The following is a 14,528-nucleotide window of genomic DNA, read 5'->3' on the forward strand; positions in this document are numbered from 1 at the left end:
TTGTACGTCTGCTGCATGTTTTGAAGTCAGCGTGGGTTTGATAAAAAATGCATTAGCCATCACTCTAAGCAAGTAAGCACAGAGGTAGGACCAAGTCGTTGTTTTGCAAGTCACAATTAAGTCTCAAGTCTCTGCAGTCAAGCCCCAAGTCAAGACTGATCAACCCAGTCTCATTCCCGACTCGTCACATACCGAAGCTTGGTCAGTGTCCCTCTGCATCAGACACAGATACACGGTGGTGGTACTTTGTGACACATCGGGTGTTGACATTATTTGACGCTCCAGGCAACTACTGTAATATAAAGAGTGAGAAAGTCAGAGGGCAGGTCTGAGTGGAGGTGGATGGGTCAAACAAACTCCGGACTTTCACCAAGGAGCCTGCTGTTTGTGTCCTTTTTGGTGACACCTAAAGTCAATGGAGTTATTGTACTAACAGCACAGTCTGCTAGTATGTGTAGCATGCTATGCTAGTAACATGTCACGTGACATATATTTGTAAGAAGCGTACTTATTTTAAGCCAAACCATGATGTTTTTTTGTGAACCTAACCACTTGATTTTTTTACCTAAACCTAAGGAAGTAAAACTAAAAAACAACTGTTTTATCGACAATCCAAGTTCATTTTGAAACGACTGTACACATTTAACGAGCAGAAACTGCACATTTCCTGTGAAAACTGAAGTTTATTTTTGAAAAGACACAATGCATGAACAAGCGTAATTTGGCACGCAGTCCCTGAGTATCTAAAACTGATGCTAGAGGGTACCTAGAGCGTTACAGTTTGACATGTAGGGCCACTGACCAAGGGTCTGTATTTGATAAGTTGCGAGAATATGTTGGACTGACATGTCCCAAGTCCTAAAGTTTCGAGTCCAAATAAGTTATAATGCGCTCTTTGTTTAAACAAGTTTCTTGAGAGCTGTTGTGTTTCCGTTGGTACTTTTCGACCTGCATGGTTGGCATACTGCAATGTGTTTTTTGTTGACCACTGCATATTATCCTTGGTATCATTTTTTAAAAATGGTGCCCAGTAACGTTATTTCTTCATGGTTCTCCTGCAATGTGACTGCATGCTGCTGGATTGGTTCAAACAAAGTTGATCTGGGTAATAAAGTGTCGCCTTGCTCGGACTGAATAGCGTTAGTTGATTTAGAAAATGAAGGGAAATGAATTGATTCGTGTCATGCTCTTGAAGTAACATACTTTTAAATCTTTGGGCTGTGGGAAAGGTATCAAGTATTTTCAAATCAAAAGGCTAAAGTTCAAGTGAAGTCACGAGTGTTAAAGTCCGAGTTGAGTTGCAAGTCTTTTTTGATTTTTGAGTCTAATGTCATCAAATTTGTGACTTGAGTCCAAGCCATGTGACTTGAATCCACACCTCTGGGAAAGTGAATAAGCATATTACCCAAAAAACAAGAATCTTCCCAATTTTGCCTCCTTTTTTAACTTGTCTGCTTCTGTCTGACTTCATCTCCTCCTTCGCTGCAGCTACCGGCCGTAATACAGTCAAGAATAATGGCTTTTATTTCATGAAATATGTCCTAAATATTTTCTTCCCTCTGTACAGCTCACACTGAGCAGCAGCCTCTCTCAGTAACACTCAGCTGTCAACTAAACATAAATCTTACAAGAATCACTGTACACCGAGCTGAAATTGAAGTGCACCCCAGTGCCACAACTAGGATGCCAGCCTACTAGAGGGATGCCAGGGGGTAGCTGTTACACTCCACACTCCTGTGATCCGTCCACATGCCTTGTCGCCGGGCAGATTTTAAAACTGTCTGTCGATGACGCCAATGCAATCTTGGCAATCAGGGTTGGGCCGTGCTCGCATTTAGCTACTGCTGCTGCATGTAAGTTTGTGTGAATGTGTCTGTATGGGGTTGTAGGGGTGAAAGAGGGGTGCAACCTGACCCCTTTCCTCCTCTAACTTGGTCTCTCGCGCTCTCTCCGTCTTTCTGTCTCACACACACACACACACACACACACATAGACTGGGACAGCTGCCATACTCGGGGCCTCTCCCAGCGCACCAGAGGAAAAGGCTACAGCTAAAAGAACCTTTTTTCCCCTCTTTTTTCATCCTTTTTTCCTCCTCCTTCATCTCTCTCACTTTTTTCTTCTGGTGGTCATACATTTAAATCCTGCAAGGCTCCCCGGGGTCAACAAACACCACCGCCCCCCCCCCCCCTTAGCTCTCACTGCTTCCTCCACAAGCCAACAGACTGGAGACTTCAATCAGGGCTCTGTCGGATCAAGAGCCATTGAGGGAGTGTGTGTGGAGCTTGTGTGTGTGTGTGTGTGTGTGTGTGTGTGTGTACTCGCGGACTCATGCTGGTCTGTCTTTACTAAATATCTGCTTAATACTAATACAAATTACTTCATTTATAATAAAACATTTGACCCAACCAGCATCATGTCTTCGTCATCACCTCACCAAGCATCACTCAAAGACAACAACCCCCAACAAAAAGCACTTATCACCTTTTTTTCCAAAGCTAAACAAGTAAGTGACAACAGGTGGAGCGAGACACTTAAACAGGCTAAAAGTAGCATTATGGGGCTAACCACTGCTGGCCGGCCCTGCCTCGGGCTCCTTCCAGCGCTCCCCGAGGACCCCAGACGGCAGGCTGGCCCTCGGCAGGCAGGCGGCCAGAGAGGACGCCTGACCATAACCCAGATGACGTGCGATGGATGTGGTGGGAAAAGGGCGGGGTGGAGGAAGTAAGGGACGAGGAGGAGGAGGAGGGGGGCACGTTAAAAGGGTAGAGGGGAGGGGTGGGGGTATCAGGTGTCAACAGACAACTCCCCGAAACTTTGTGTGTGAGGTCTGCCGCTGTTTTCTCGGTCACCCGAGACACGCCTATTTCAATGAAGCAGTGCGGGGAGAGAATTAGCCACTTTCAGTTTAAATATTGTTGCTGAAAACACTTCAAGGAAACGAATTACAAATTATAACCTGCATTTTCAAGTGAAATTAAATTGAATTTGTGAAAGCTGTCATACAGCTACAACAGTACTTAGAATTTGAGGTTTAGTTGTTATCAAAGTGAGACAATAAGCACTTAAAATGGTGAGCTACATGTTATTAAACCAGTAGTTAAAATACATTTTGCAGTAGCTTGCTGGTAATTTTACGACATTAATATTTGAATAAGGATTCAAGTAGTTAAATTACATTTTTGTGCCATTTTTGTGCAGTTAACTACTAAAACTACAAACAATTGTGGGCCATAAAGTGAACGAAATTATCTTTTTACTCTTATATTGCCTCTCTCCTTATTTAAACCCCCATGGACCACAGTTGATCAGTACTGATTATTGCTATTTATTAGCAAATGTTGAAGTTGTTGCAGGCTATTTTAAAAGTCACCTGGTTAACTGAGTGATCCTGCTCGGTGCAACAGGTGTATAAACCCGAGCTGACATTTCTTGCTCTTTCTCTTTCTTTTATGTTTAATGTGTGACCTGTGAACAAGTGAAAAGAGTGACATTTTATGCTGACTTTTTTGTATTATATTTCATTATAATTTAATGTGTAATATCTGTATCTGTACATACTAACAGCGAAATATCAACACTCATACGTGCAATAATATAAATTCTGCCAATCAGCTTGTCTTATTCATTATCATATCTTGCTTTTATTTTTTACTGCTTATGATCTGCTTATGATCAGTCATCTATACTTCCATCGGTCAATACTGTAGAATCAGCCACTCAGTCTGTCTCTTTATTATATTCTGCTTCTCTCTGATGCTTCCTTATGATATTGCTTTGTGTTTTTACTTCCTGTTTGCACTATCCCTCTTCTCTTGTCTTGTCTGGTCTGGTCTGGTCTGGTCTGGTCTGGTCTGGTCTTGGTCTTGGTCTTGGTCTTGGTCTTGGTCTCGTCTCGTCTCGTCTCGTCTCACTTATACATTGTCAATTTGATTCATTTTTGCTAAGTAGTTTGAAGTATTTTTTCCAGTAGCTTTCGTTAACAAAGCTACATTTCTCTTATAGGGCAGCTTTGCTGTAGATCAGCTCAGCTACGCTTTCAAAGTCGTCTTCCCAACTCTGACAATAAGCACACAACTGCAAATTAAGTTTCAACTAAGAAGTAACTTCAACTGCGTGCATGCATGAATATCATCTTGGATTTGGTTATCGTTAAGACTGCAGAGCTGAAATGATCCACTGAGTCAATGACAGAAAATTACTTACTTACTTACTTTGATGTTTTAAGCAGAAATGCCAAATGGTCATTGGTTTCACCTCCACAATTATGACTGTTTCTGGTTTTGTTGATCTTCTCTGATAATAAACTAAACATCTTTGGGTTTTGGATTGTTGGTGTGACTAAACAAGATATCTGAGTATTTCAGCTTTGGCTTTGGGGAAGCGTGATTCACTATCTTGATTTTTCATGGACCCAATGATTGAACCAATGCATGACTGAACATTATAACCCAATAAAGGTAGGACTTGTTGCAGGGCTGTTGTTTTAGACTGCATTCATGTTGCCTAGATGTCTCTAACAAGCTGAGTGTACATCTATCCATAGGTGTAGATTTCAGAGGGGACGCAGGGGACACTTCCTCCTTAATATTTAGATCATAATCATTTTACCACCCAATAAAAAAATGAATGTAGCAGAGAAGTTTTATTTTGACAAAATTAAATACATTTCTACCATAAAGTGGTGCAGAAAAATTTACCAGAATGCAGGAAATTAAGAGTTTGACGCTCAAAAATTCCTGGGAGAGGATGTCCAATTCCTACTTTCATATGTGAACCTCCCTGTAATGTTAAAACAAAACCTGCACCCTCGACTGTATCCCCAAAATGCAGATTTAAAAATAGATACACAACAATGAAAACAACCTTGATTCAGCTTTATAAAGTGAACTTAAATATATTTTTTGTAAAAGGTTGAGACCAAACATTTCCAGAAGTCACCAATCTCAGCTGGGTACAGTAAGCTTATAGCTCTGTGTGGTATGATTAAAATCTCTGTCCTTGCACTGAGGTCTCATTTCCAACCTGCACGATTAATCAATGTCTTTGAGCCGCAGCTCAAATTCACATTATAAATGATATCACTGCCCTATTTAAAGCAGGTGAAGTAAATGTGGAATATGGACATCAATATTTGATATTTGGATGGCAGCGAGACAAGATGGATGCTCCTCTCTTCCCCTTTCTTTCTTTCTTTCTTTCTTTCTTTCTGTGTTTTTTTCTGTGTGTTTTTGTTGTGTGCATGTAGTGTACTGTATGCGTGAGTGACAGTACTCCGCTGGGGTCAGCCCCGTAATCTAACCCAGGGCGAGTCTGACAGAGCAACACAAAAAGTGGGGGGAAAAACAACATACTTCATGCGCTCTGTCCCACTTTGTGCTATTATTACTGTCGAGGCTGGCAGGTCAGAGGGAGAGTGAGGGAGAGAGAAGCAAGCTTGATGGAGGAGGAGGAGGAGGAGGAGGAGGAGGAGATGAAATTACACCTGTTCTGGTGGCTGACTAACGACTTTGAAATGCGAGCGGACCTCGCTCGCCGCCAAAATCATTTTCCCAACAATACAGCCTGATCTTTAAACAAGCAGAACTGGGACGCTGCGCTGACATGACGCAGAGATGGCCTGCTGTGCTGAGACACTAACAAACCCTCAGGCTCACTGTTTGTGTGTGTGTGTGTGTGTGTGTGTGTGTGTGTGTGTGTGTGTGTGTGTGACTGAGCTCTAAAATATATGGTGAAGATTAAAAAAACCCTACATTTAAAATTTAGTTAATCAGTCATTAAAATGACTCTGGATTCACGTGTATTACATGCATTTACAGTGGTGTGCCCAAGGTGGGAGCAGAGGGGGCCATGGCCAACCTTATACAACTGCTGGTCCCCCACTGGCCCAACACATTCTCACTTCCAACTCGTCAAATATCAACGCTTCGTCAGTGGCTCGTCACGCCAAAATACGACGCTCTAGGGAGCCCTCCTGCATTGGTTTTTGACGTTAAGATAGAGCAATTTACGCTCACTACATGCATCATCTCTTTTCAAAATAAACTTGGGTTTGCACAGGGAATGTACAGTTTTTGCTTGTTAAATGCACACAGTCTCTTTCAAAATAAACTTAAAATGCAGATTAAAAAAACAGCATGGTTTTATTTAAAATAAGTTGGCTTGTTATTAACCTAATGTAGCACATCACTAGCATAGTTAACTGGTGACTCTAAATTGCCCGTAGGTGTGAATGTGAGTGTGAATGGTTGTCTATCTCTATGTGTCAGCCCTGTGATAGTCTGGTGACCTGTCCAGGGTGTACCCTGCCTCTCGCCCAATGTCAGCTGGGATAGGCTCCAGCACCCCCCATGACCCCTAACAGAATAAGCGGTTACAGAACATGAATGAACTAGCATAGTATGCGACACATGCTAGCACACTATGTCATTTTTAAAACAACTCAACTGACTTTTGGTTTCACACTGGACACAAACAGCAGGCTCCCAGGTAAAAGTCCAGAGTTTGTTTGGCACACCTACCTCCTCCTCCTGCCTGCCCAATGCGTACTTTCTTGCTATTTGTACTACAGTAGTTGCCCAGCTGCCCAGATGGTCTCATACTGCCACTTAATTATACTTCTTTGCTTTGGTGTCTAGTGCCGATAGGCCACCGACCAAACATTGGTATATGACAAGCTCGGAGTGAGACCAAGTTGCCCTGGCAAAAATAATGTGAGGCTGATATTACTGTCTTTAAGAGGCTGTGGCGCATTCATTTTTTAAGCTAGCTATAAACTAGACAATCTAAGGCAGTGGTTCCTAACTAGTGGGTTGCGGGTCCATTCTGAATGACCACAAGTAACTCGCGAACATGTCGTGTTTGTAAAAAACACACTTTATATTTTGACGTACAGTTGATTTCTGGCATAGAGCTTTTATTTTGAAGTGCTGTTTCTTGCTGTAGAGTAAATGACTAACAGCTACTTGACAGAGACAGCAAACTAGCTTGATGACATGGCGAAATGCAAGTGGGACGCTGAATATATTAAACTGTGTGGACCTTGAACTAATGACTAAGGAGAAATCTGGACCCCATGGCTGGACCAGCTGGGAACCACTGATCTAAAGCATCCAATGGTACCAACCATGTCGGTATAGCTTGTTGAGGTGGGGGCTAAATTACGCTCCAAAGTTAGACTAAATTTTGGCAAGGGAACTGGCATGGCCATTTTCAAAGGGGTCTCTTGAACTCTCACCTCAAGAGATCTAACTCAAAATGGGCTCTATGGGTACCCATGAGTCTCCCCTAAACTTGAGGATTGTTACCAGTAAATATTAAAACTGTTAACTAAGAAAAAAACAGTCTATCAGTATGCAATTCTTTAACTCTCCATACTGACATTTAATTACCCTATATACTTTAACAGCATAGTCGAATTCCTGAAATTCAGTTATGGCCTCTGGTTTTGGTGTGCCACCCCAGGATTTTCACTGGCCCCATCTGGCCACCCCTATACGAAATTTCTGGGGTCTCCATCGTCCACACCTCACACACCCAAAACAATTCCTAAATTGATGTCTTCATCCAGCACTGTTTCTAAGTCTCATTCATCCGGACCGCTGCCATATGGTTACTGTACACTCACTGAACCACATCTGCTGTGTGTTACCGCACACACACACACACACACACATCTCTCCAATGCACCCATACCTCAGACTTGTGTGGCCGATACAAGGTATACTCACCCACCCACCCACACGCATGCATACAGTAGCGTTTAACTCACCATCTGTTCGTTGAGGTCCTGTGAGGCCTCCATGGCTTCTTGAGTTGTGCTCCACCACACACTTGAGGGGCAAAATAAATGAGAAGATAAAATATGGGTCAGTGGGTATAAATGAAACAAAGACACCATTTTGTATTTACCTGTGCACAGGTTTAATGGTTCATCATCACCTGTACTAACTTCCAGGGATGTTGCTTGAACATTTCCTTGCGGAGGGGGTTTGCAAATTTAATCAGTTACACACATTGTGGATGAAACCACGCACCGTACCGTATTAATTTCTGCCTTTTTTTCACGTCTATGTGCATCTGTCGGTTAGACCTTCTGTCAGTGTGTTTATGTGTGAGCAACAGGAGACTGAAGGAGGGAAGCGGCAGCGGTAACTTCAGCATATCATCTTCAGCCGAGGGTGAAGTGGAGAGATAATTGCAGAAGTAAATATCAACAATGAAAATGGAGAAGTGTAAATGATACGGCTGCTTGGCTGGCTCTGGCCCACAGTCACAGTGGCTGGCTAGCACGCAAAGACAGTGAGTGACCCTATTAATACTAGACAGGAGACAGGTTGGCGCAGGAGTCCGGAGCGACGGAGAAGCTGAGGTGATTGTCTACAACTTAAGTGAGATTAGATGTTGCGATCAGAACGAGACACTTGTTTTTTTTTTTTTTTGCCGCTGTCATACAGAGGGCGACGCTGTGACAAAAGGCCAGCTGAAAGAATGGAAAACAACAGCATCATGGCACAAAATGGCTCCCCTCTAGTATACTGTGCTAAAGTTTGACAGCTGAATAAAAGAGTAGGCTGCGTAGACGTGCACTCAAACACAAAAAGTCCTTCCCTGTCATTAGATCTGTGGTTCCCAGCAAGTGTCGTAAGGAGTGCCAGCTCATACAGCATTTCTTGGTATCAGAATAATCCTCAGTATTGGCCAATAGGCAAGTTTAGGGATCTGAATCGGTATCAGGAAGGAAGAAATGGTATAGTTCCTCCCTTGTCCCTTACATGACTCTAACAAAAGACATGTAAGTAAAACGTTTACTCTTCCTCAAACGTTCATCAGTATTCAAAATGCTAACTTTATATAGAAACGTCCCAAAATAACAAGTAAGAACATTAAATTGGTGTAATAGAAGACTTTTGAGTTTGTTCAGTCTGTGTGTGTGTGTGTGTGTGTGTGTGTGTGTGTGCGCCCGCTGTGGAGTTTCTGGCTCGATCCTTTAAACTAACTGGCATCCTTTTAATTTTTCATAGCGTTCAGCTCCTCCTCGCCTGAAACCGAAGACAATAATGCGTCTCTCAGGTGAATTGATTTGTGCCCAAGCCTCCCTCCCTCCCTTCCTCCCTCCCTCCCTCCCTTCCTCCCTCCTCTCTTTCTCTCCGTCTCTCCCCCTCTCACCTTTGTGGAGGACAGAAGCAGCCGTCCATCCGTTTGCATTTCACTCTCCCCGTCATCATTTTATTCCTCTTTAGAGAGGACGCAGCTGACAGTAAACTCATGTAAATATTATTAATCATTTTAGGAGTAGTGGACTTTATGGAAATAAAAGTGATACATTTATAACATATTTGACTCTCATAGTCATGGATGGATTACTGAATGGGCCTACCAGGCACAGGCCAAGGGGCCCCAAGTTTCAAGGGCCCCACTGGCCTTCATCTGCAAAATGTCACTCAAGTTAACACGTACCAGGAAAAGACTCAAAATGACCACAAATAGATGTGAAGGAATTGAAAAAAGACACAAAATAATTATAAAAGGGGATAAAACAACCACAATCAGAAGCACAAGAAATGAAAAGGACACAAAATTACCCCCAAAAGACACAAAACCATCACAAGGATACACAAAAGTGCCACAAAGAGACACAAAATGAACTGAAAAAACTTAAAAAGATGCAAAACAATTAAAAGGAGACACAAAATAACCACAGAAAAGACACACAATAACTACAAAGGGCGCAATAAAACCACAAAGAGACACAAAATGACCAAAAGGACACAAAAAGACCGCAAAGATACAAAACAACCACAAAAGGCACAAAATCACCACAAAAATTACCATAAAAAGACCACAAACAGACACAAAGGAACTATAAAGAGACACAAAATAACTACAAAAGGGGGGGAAACAACCAGAAAGAGACACAAAATGACAAAAAAGGACACAAAATTACCTCAAAGAGACGCAAAACAATTAAAAGGAGACAAAATAACCACCAAACCTCACAAAGATACAAAGCAACCACAAAGAGGCACAAAAGACCAGAGAGATGTGAAGAGACTACATAGAGACACACAATAACTACAAAGAGGGCAAAACAACCACAAGGAGACACAGAATTACCACAAAAGACACAAAAGGACAACAAAGAGATGTGAAGGGACTGCCAAGAGACACAAAATAACTGCAAAAGGGGGGAAACAACCACAAAAAGACACAAAATTAACTTAAAACGACACAAAACAATCATAAGGAGACACAAAATTATCACAAAAAGACCACAAACAGACATGAAGGAACTACAAGGAGACACAAAATAACTACAAAAGGGGGAAATTTACCATTAAAGAGACATGAAATGACCATAAAGGACACAAAATTACCTTACAAAGACACAAAACAATCTTAAGGAGACACAAAATAACCACAAAGAGACACAAAAAGACCACAAACAGATATAAAGGAACCGCAAAGAGACACAAAATAACCACAAAATGGGGGAAAAAACAACCACAAAGAGATACAAAACGACCACAAAGGGCATAAAATTACCTCAAAAAGACACAAAACTATCATAAAGACACAAAAAATTATTACAAAAAGACTAAGAAGAGACAAAAAGGAACTATAAAGAGACACCAAATAACTACAGAAGGGGGGATAACCATAAAAGAGACATAAAATGACCCAAAAGGGCACAAAGTTACTGCAAAAAGACACAAACAATCACAAGAGTCGCAACAAGAAGACACCAAAAGACCACAAAGAGATGTCAAGGAACTACAAAGAGACAGAAAAAAACTACAAAATTGGGAAAAATAACTATTAAAGAGACATAAAATGACCCAAAAGGACACAAAATTACTCAAAAGACACAAAACAATCACTAGGAGACACAAAAGGCCCACAAACAGATATGAAGGAACTGCAAAGAGACAAAAAATAACTACAAAAAGGGTGCAAAACAATCACAAAGAGACGCAAAAGGTGCAAAATTACTACATGGAGACATAAAATTACCACAGAGAGACACTAAAAACAACAAAGAGATGTGAAGGAACTGCAAAGAGACACAAAATAACTACACTAGGGGGAAACAACCACAAAGAGTCACAAAACGACCCAAAAGGACACAGAATTACCTTAAAAAGACACAAAACAACCACAAGGAGACACAAAGGACACATAACAATTCATAAAAGATGCAAAAATGAAAAATCGGAAAAAGAAGAAAACCATCACAAATTCTGTATGTTTTGAGGAGGTGGTGGGGCCTTTTGCTTATCTGTGCCCGGGGCCCCATTGTTTTACAATCCGCCCATGCTCAAAGTGAGTATCAGCGCTGGTCTTTTAAAAATATATATGTATAAACTGCTGCTGTTAAATATTCTCATTTCTTTAACTGCTTAATTGTGACCAACTGCTTCACCCACCTCTTCTGTGTGTTATACGCCACTACACATGACAGCCTCACACGGCCCTAAAACCAGTAGTTAACCTGACACTGCTCGGGGAATCAATAGCGCCTGCCATTTCCTTCAGCGTCCCAGCAGAGAGAATTAGATTTCTCACTATGACTATCGACAGAGGAAACACATATGGGACGGCGGAGGATTAGAAAGTGCACTACACGGCTGCACTGCGGTAATTTCACGCTATAAAAGCCGCAGAGAGGGGAATGTTGAACAAACCGCAGACTGCTGCTGGATGGAGAGGTCGGAGTGAGAAGGCACATATTCAGTTTGACTCAAACTTTATTGACTGAGCCACTTTTACGCACGGGTCGATTTTTTACATGACATTCCCCCCTCAGTCGTCTTTATTCTTCAGATGTAACTCTGAGCTTTAATGGGCCACACGCACTATTTACAGCAGCAATACTGGGACACATTTATTCTTATAATTAATCCAAATTTGAAAAATAAATGCGTGATATGGGGCTGCGTATTTACCAGAATATTCTTTCAGGACAAAATGGAGCAAAAGGGGAAAGTACCTTGTAAGGATGTGACGATTTTCCTTTATTGATGGCACACAATTATAAATTACACTTTGATTAAATAATAATATAAAACAAATAATATAAATAGTTTTATTTTGATTAAATAATTTCTTATTTTATTTATTAGGTTTTGTACCCCTCTCTGCTTCAGGACCACTTTTTTTTCAAGTGTCTCGCAATAAATCTATATATTAAAAAAGGTGGTTGTAGATAACTATCCTGCAAAACTAAAAATAAATAAATAAAATAAAAACAATACAAAAAGAAACAAATAAAACATATGATATAAATATTAAATAAAAAGGAAAAATTTATTGGGGCAATAAAAAGCCTATCATAAACTGATATTCTATTTTTTTTAATTTTATTTTTTAAATATAGGTTATACTTCATATGACAGAAAACGTGAGCAGGCTGTATTTCCTCATCATATTGCAAAACCATCTATTTCCGGTTTGTTTTTTATTCTAAATGTCCCAACTATTTCTTTTTTTTTTCTTTTAAAGGCCAGAACAATGATTTGTTTCCATCCTCCGTGCGTAAAGGACTTTATCATCCCCCCACCCCCTCCCCCCCCCCCCCCCAAAAAAAAATCTCCACAAACCAAATCCCATCCATCTCTCGCGCATTAATGCGCATTGGTTAAGTATGAGTCCTTAATGTGAAATCTAATCTGTATGGATTACGGCAGCAGCAGGGCCTATCAGATTTTGAGTCGGCGCGTAACTTGTCATGTTGTTAAGGGCAGGCCAATAGCCAGGGGCCATTCAAACCCTGAGAGCCCGGCCGTGGTATAAGATTCCCGTTTCCTACATATCAAATATAAACACAAACTCCACGTGGGATGAGAGGAGAGATGGGGAGGAAAAAGTGGAGGATGCGCGGAGGGATGCTGACAGAGCAGCCGAGGAGAGGGGGGGACGAAATGCCTCCATGTGTGATGAAATCTGGATATAAAAAAAAAAAAAAGATGGAGAAGCCACAGTGACCTGGAGTCAAAGATCATCAGGGCAAATAAGCATCAGGATAATTTAATTTATATGAATTCATTTTTTTTAAATCAAAAGAAAAGCTTCATGAAACAGGAAAATCCAAATTAATATAACATTAAATTACGCACGTGTCTACCTATAAAGGGCAACATCTTTGCAAATAAATAGGTAAATAAAATGAATTTTGGCGGGTTTAAGGTGCCGATCTCAAAAAGAATTGTGGAAAAATGAACACCAAATTAAATATTACAATCACCTCCTTTGGCAGACATACTAACAAATATATAATTGTCTTAAAATAACAATTTACACAGATAAATTCATGATATTCTCATTATTGTCAACTGTGAAAATTAAACTGTTTATACTCAATTATTGGAGGATTAATCATTTTAAATAAAGCATGATTTAAAAGGAGCAATGCCTCAATGTTTCGCTTAATATTCAACATTTAATTTAATTAATCAGCCTGAATCAAAGTCAGTATCGTCCTCGGGCAGCAGCCACCTCAGCTGTCACCCACCTGATGTTTGTCACAGTAAATCCACACATCTATAAGTGTCTCCTTATCAAAGAAACAAAGTCAACATACCTGTGTTTCAATAACTTTCGTCCCGGCAAGAAATCAGCTCCCAGATTTCCTTCACTTCTCCCAGACGCTCATGATCTGATGCAGTGTGGTCGCCTCACAGCTCTCCCTGCTGTCTGCAGCCTGTCACTGACTGGGATCAAAACACTTCAGCCACTGCTGCCCATTACCAGTAACAGTCCCCCCTCAAAAAAACAAGCCCGAGGAGTTAATCACAACTTATTAAACTAATTTACAAACTCAAACCGGAGTCCCGGGTCTCGGTGTCGGTGTCGGGAGCGCTCACCTCAGCTGGAAACACCATGATTTTCAGTCCGCGTCCAAGTTTGAGCACCGGGCTGTTCTCAGGCATTAGGCTCAACTTCATTATTGCGGACCGCGCCGCTGCTGCGCATGCGTCCAGCTGCCATGCGGACACTATTGGGCAAGTGCCCAAAGGACTAATGGGGTTCAGAGGGGAGGGGGGGTACCAAAATGACATTCTTATTAATAGTTTGGCCCAAATGACGTGCTCACAGTTTTATTTATCCCATCAGGGTGAAAACAACACGCACCCACTGACCAGCTAGATTCATATATTTAGGCTATGTTTGTTTTTTTATCTATATATATTGTGTTTTTACAGATTATTCATACAGCTGCTCCACAGTTGCACTTCATATTTTTTTTTAAATAATATTTTTAAGAAAATAACAATGAGGAAATCATGTCAATCAAGCACTTTCTTCTTCTTCTTTTTAAATAATATTTTTATTGATGATAATTTATTTCAACATGAACATACAAACACCAGCAAAAATCCCTACACTCACACACACACACACACACACGCACACACAAACACACACAAACACACACATACACACATGAAAAAAAGGGATCTTGACACCTAAATTCAACATACTCAAGAGTTAATAACACAGAAAACCCAGCCCATCACAGACGAGAGTAC

General features: G+C 41.0%; 1 protein-coding gene across 4 annotated transcripts in view; it reads right to left on the minus strand.

Annotated features, from left to right (window-relative positions):
* eya4 (EYA transcriptional coactivator and phosphatase 4) overlaps positions 1-13,936 on the minus strand; it is a 79,452-nt gene extending 65,516 nt beyond the window's left edge. For 3 of the 4 annotated variants that reach the window (XM_050058394.1, XM_050058393.1, XM_050058396.1), the window contains exons 1-2: positions 13,580-13,936; positions 7,772-7,832 (exon numbers count right to left, since the gene is read on the minus strand). In XM_050058394.1, coding sequence (XP_049914351.1) covers positions 7,772-7,804 — 33 coding nt within the window. In that variant the 5' untranslated portion in view covers positions 7,805-7,832; positions 13,580-13,936. The remainder of the gene's footprint in view (positions 1-7,771; positions 7,833-13,579) is intronic. The other variant, XM_050058395.1, reaches the window with a different exon arrangement.
* Positions 13,937-14,528: the final 592 nt, after the last annotated feature.

This window comes from Epinephelus moara, chromosome 12 (assembly GCF_006386435.1).
Source record: "Epinephelus moara isolate mb chromosome 12, YSFRI_EMoa_1.0, whole genome shotgun sequence".
Classification (NCBI taxonomy): domain Eukaryota; kingdom Metazoa; phylum Chordata; class Actinopteri; order Perciformes; family Serranidae; genus Epinephelus; species Epinephelus moara.